Below are 5422 nucleotides of genomic sequence, written 5' to 3'. Positions count from 1 at the left end.
AATGAAATTCGCTGGCCTCTGCAGGAGGTTATCTGACAGAATTTGGAAAGGGGGAAAGGTGGTGAGGACAGACAGACAGACAGGCAGGGAAAAGCAAAGAGCCTCATCTCGGAGCAGAGGAGGAGTCTGCGCAGCCCCTGCAGGTGGACAAAAAGAGTAAGCCCAGGGCAAGAGGGAAGACAGAAGGGTGGCGGGGCAGACCCCAGCCTCAAAGCTGTGGGGAGGCAGTGGGGAGTGGAAGTGGGACCCAGGAGAGGAGTTTCTGATCCTGGCAACAATAGTGACGATGGGGTGGATGTCACGGATCAAGGCTACGGATGCTAACCCCAGCTAGAGACCCAAGTCTCAACAAGCCATGCTTCTCCAGATTTGGATTCCAGAGGGATCACAGCTTTGGATTCCAGAGGGATCTCGTGGTGACTCAACAGGCTTCTCTGTGTCCCCCAGTGCTCCTTATAGCCTGGCTCCCGCCATCTCTCCTGCCTTGCTCTTGTCAGCCCCCAACCCATACCCAGCTAACCAGCTGGTCCCCTGATACCATGTCTGTAAGGTCTCCCAGCCCATGCTTATTCTGTCCACCACCATCATCCTTGGACAGAAGGCCTAGGAGAAGAAAACATACCGAGGCTGGTCCCAATCCCCCTACACAGGATGGACCCCATTCCTGTCACAGTGGGGCTTGCAGTGAGGGTTCAGCCAGTGCTCCAGGAACTGCTCCTCAGCGCGGTGCTCCAGGGCAAGCAGGTGGTGCATGTACTCCTGTGGAAACAAACCCACACTGAAGAGAGGCTTTATCCCATGGCAGCCGAGCTGCCGTGTGCATGGTGTGTGTGTCACTGGTTCCCGAGACGGGGTTCAGCCTGGCCGAGGGAGGGTGGGAGGACAGACAAGGTGGAGAAACCAACTGTCACACCCATGGTTCTCTATAGGAAAAGCCAGTCAGACCCACCCACTCGGGGGGCAAAATAAAATCCAGCAACACAAAGTGCTAAGAGGTGTGTCTCCATGGGAGCCCATATACACTGCGGGAGAGCGTAACACGGAACAAACCCTTTGGAAAACAATTGATTGCCTCAATCCAGAGATTTCATTCCTATATTATACTCTAAAGCAGTGGACCTGAGACTTTATCAGGTATCAGAGTTACCTGGAGGACTTATTTAAACACAGACTGCTAGGCCCACCCCTACAGTTTCTGACTCACTGGGTGGGGACCAGGAATCTGTATTTCTAACAAGTTCCCAGCTGACGCTGATGCTGCTAGTCACTTTGAGAACAAGAGAAACTCTTACACCAGGAGAGGTGTATGAGAATGTTCACAGCAACAATAAACCTGTAGGAGCAAAACACTGGAAACATGCCAAATGTCCACTGGCAGGAGAATGGATCAATAGGTTATGGTAAGGGCACACAGTAGAATATCATACGACATTAATTATACCTACACACGACGACACAGGTGGGTCTTAGAAACAACATGTTGAGTGAAAAGAGCAAGTCCACGTAGACTGCATTTATAGTGTGACATCATTTTTGTAAAGCTCAAAACATGCATAACTAAATAATGTAGTACTTATGGTTGCATGCATTTATGATAAAAATCATCTTTTTTAAAAGGCAAGGGAATAGTGGCCAGCTGCCAAAAAAAATAAAATAAAAGGGAAGGGATATGCAGAAGAAAGCTAGAGTTGTCTACTGATATTAAATAAAATAACTTTAAAACAAAAAAAAATGTTACTAGAGATAGAGGAGCATTTTGTAAAAAGAGTCTGGCAATTCTTCAAAATGTTAAACAGAGTTGCCATTTGTACTCGTGGGTATATACCCAAGAGGAATGAAATGGACGTCCACACAAAAGCTGGTACACAGACGTTCACAGCAGCGTTGCTAATTATAGATGAAAAGCAGAAAGAACCCAAATGTCCATCAATGGATGAACGGGTAAATAAAATGTGGTACTTCCCTACAGTGGAATATAACGTGGCAACTAAAAGGAATGAAGTACTGACATGTGCTACAACACGGATGGACCTTGAAAACGTTATGCTAAGTGAAAGAGGCCAGCAAAAGGCTGCATATTGTATGATACCATTTCCATGAAACGAAGCCAACCCTACACGTTGATGTGTCTGCAACAAAAAGCAGCTCCTTGCCCCGTCCTGCCCATCTCTGTAACCAGCATCTCCACCTACTCAGGAACCCAAGACAGAACATGGCTGTCCTTGTCTCCCTCACCGTCCAGCTCAACATAAGCACGAGAATCGGCACTTAGAGTCCACCTCCTGGATAGTTCTCAAATGCCCTCCCTCCGACCCTGCCACTTCTGTAGCTCAGGTCTTTGCCATTGTCCACTAAGCCTACAGCAGCCTCCTCGCACCTCCGTCAGTCACTCTGCCTCACATTCTACCCACCCTTGCCCCTTCCCCCAACCCAGAGTAATCTGTCCCAAATGCACTCCCAAAAGGGCCACTGTTCTCCTGCACAGAGGAGAGGTGGCAACTACCTGTGGCCCTTGCATTTGTCTGCAGCTCTTGATAATAGAGCAGGTGATGTATTCCCGCAGGTGAGGGCAGCCCCTTGTAGGTTCTAGCACCTTTCCCCTCTCCTCACAACATTAGGGAGAGGCCCTGTCCCCCACCCCGTCCACGGCTGTCATTTGGCCTTGGTTAATCTTTGAGCTTCTCTAGAACCCCAGTTCCTCCCTCAGATAGTTCACCTGAAGGGACTTTAATGAAGGGACGGACCATTCATAGCCAGGTGAGCAGGGTCAAGGGAACCATCCAAGAATATTCTGGCATCCAGGGGCTAGCAACAGAGGGAAGCCATGACCATGCCTAGGCCCACAGGGCCAAGGGCAGACTGTGTTGGAGGAGCCCATTAGAACTAAAGCTGTGGGGGCAGGCTGCTTGGGTCCCTCCTTGCAGAGCCCAGTCAGAAACCAGCTGGCCAGGGATCTGGGTGATGCTGTCCACAGGGCTCAGCCTCCTAGAGCACAGAGAGGGCACAGTAGAATGGCCATGGACTGGGTCCAAGCGAGAAAACCAGCATCCATTCCAGGACAATCAGGAGTGAGGCACATACTGTTGCCAGAAGGAGCAGACAACACCCCCAACAGATGGCCGTGACTGCCACTCGGCTCCTCTGCAACCTGCGGCTCATCAGCCACTGAATGCATTGATGTGCCTGGGGAAGGGACAATTGTTTCCTTTGCATGCAATTGTTGTATTTTCTGCTCCTCTCTCTCAAGTTTGCTCATGCTCTGCCTTTTATCAGTGTGACAACTTCCAGCCTTAGGGCAGGCTTTCTCATCCCAAATGTGCCTTGGTCTTCTGCAAAGCTAGTTCAGGCTGAGTTTTCTGTATATTGTCACTGGTTGCATTATCTCATATAAGTGATGCATGAAACAGAAAAATGATAAATTAACAAGATGCTTCTTAAATAAGAGAATGAAGTATTACTTCTCTTGTCTTAATCAGTTACAAATTCTCTTCCTTCCCTCTCCATCTTGTCTCTCCATCTTCTGGTGCAATCTCTGGCCCATGGTCACTGCCCAGACTACAAGAGGTGGTTCCTCAAATCTCTGTTCATAGCACCACAGAGCTGGTTAACCAGAAGCTTCAGCGTGCGCCTCTTCCTTACCCTCCACCCCACCATCCAAGCAGCCACCAACTCCCACTGCCTCTGCTCTGGCTCAGGCCCCATCTCTCGGGCTAGATCCCTGCCATGGCCTCCGGAGGGCTCTCCCTGCCTCTTGTCTTACCTCCTCCCTCTAGTGGGAGTTTTTGTTTGTTTGCTTTATTCTTAGTAGACTTTATTCTTAGGGCAGTTTTAAGTTCACAGCAAAATTCAGAACAAAGTACAGAGAGTTCCCATACACCCCCTGCCCCGACACATGCACAGCCTCCCCCACTATCAACATCCCCCGCCAGCATGGCACATTTGTTACAGTCCTACAATGACACAGCATTATCACCCAGAGTCTGTAGTTGACACTAGGGCTCTCTCTTGGTGTTGTACATTCTATGGGTCCAAACATTTATTGACATGTACTTACCATTGTAGTATCATACAGATAGTTTCACTGCCCCCAAAACCCTCTCTGCTCTGCCTGTTCATCTACCTGACCCCTGGCAACCACTGATCTTTCTACCTTCTCCATTATTTTGCCTTTTCCAGAATGTTGTATGGTTGGAGTCATAGATATGTAGCCTTTTCAGAATGGCTTCTTTCACTTAGTAATATGCATTTAAGTTTCCTCCATGTCTTTTTATGGCATGATAGGTCATTTCTTTTTAGCACTGAATTATATTCCATAATCTGGATGTACCCCAGTGTATTTATTCATTCACCTACTAAAGGACATCTTGGCTGCTTCCAAGTTTGGACAATTATGAAAAAAGCTGCTATAAACATCTGTGTGCAGGTTTTTGTGTGGACATAACTTTTCAAGTCCTTTGGATCGATACCAAGAAGCACAATTGCTGGATCATATACTAAGAGCGTGTTTAGTTCATAAGAAACTTCCGAACTGTCTTCCAAAGTGGCTGTACCATTTTGCATTCCTGCCAACAGTGAGTGAGACTTCCTGTTGCTCCACATCCTCACCAGCATTCGGTGTTGTCAATGGTCTGCATTTTGGCCATTCTAATAAGTGTGTATTCATATCTCATTATTGCATTTTTCTACCTAATGACGGGTGATGTTGAGCATCTTTCCATATGCTTTTTTGCCATCTTCCTCTTCTTTGGTGAGGTGTCTGTTCAGATCTTTTGCAACGGTGGGTTTTTAAAATAAGAAAAATGGAAATGTCTTCACTGATTTTATTTTTATTACAAATGATACATATTACTTTTCTGGTTATGTAAAAATATGAAGTTATAAAGAAGAGGCTGAAAAGCCTCTCTTGATTTTTTTGTCTATCTCTATGCTGTTGCAAAGTGATGTTTAAAAAAAAAAAGAAATTTACCCTTTTCATTTCTTCACTTAAAATACTTGAATGCCTCCCATTGGGCTCAGAAGGAAGTTCCAATTCCTTCATGTGGCTTACAGGTCCGGCCTCACCCATCTCCTGAGCCTCTTCTCTCACCATCAACCCAATTGAGCTTTGTTCTCCATCTTTGCCTGAACAGGCCATGCTTGCTTGCCTCTCTGTTCCTTTCTTAGCACCTGCTATCTCCTCTGCCTAGAACACCCGGTGCCTTCTCTTTATCCTGTCTCACTCTTATCTGACTTTTCAGGCCTCAGCTTATATGTTTCTCCCTCCAGGAAGTCTTCTCAGATTCCCTGTGATGCACCTCTCTGGGTCCCCAGAGCTCCCTGGGCTTCTCCCAGCATAGCCCTGGTCACTCTGTTTGGCAGTGACCCTTCCCTGAGATTAGGAACTTGACTGGCCTCCTTCCTATTTTTTAGCAGAGGTGCCATG

The 5422-nt window shown here is 47.3% G+C and overlaps 1 protein-coding gene across 1 annotated transcript in view; it reads right to left on the bottom strand.

The window, feature by feature from the left end:
• Nucleotides 1-5422, bottom strand: part of LOC103597057 (chromosome unknown open reading frame, human C17orf67) — a 26267-nt gene that overhangs the window by 3555 nt on the left and 17290 nt on the right. Inside the window, exon 3 of the mRNA XM_008580857.1 lies at nt 623-759. Within this exon, the coding sequence (XP_008579079.1) occupies nt 643-759 (117 nt within the window). The 3' untranslated portion in view covers nt 623-642. The remainder of the gene's footprint in view (nt 1-622; nt 760-5422) is intronic.

Source organism: Galeopterus variegatus, unplaced genomic scaffold (assembly GCF_000696425.1).
Source record: "Galeopterus variegatus unplaced genomic scaffold, G_variegatus-3.0.2 Scaffold2179, whole genome shotgun sequence".
NCBI lineage: Eukaryota > Metazoa > Chordata > Mammalia > Dermoptera > Cynocephalidae > Galeopterus > Galeopterus variegatus.
Note: the sequence above shows the minus strand (reverse complement) of the source record. Positions and strands in the feature narration are given on the sequence as shown.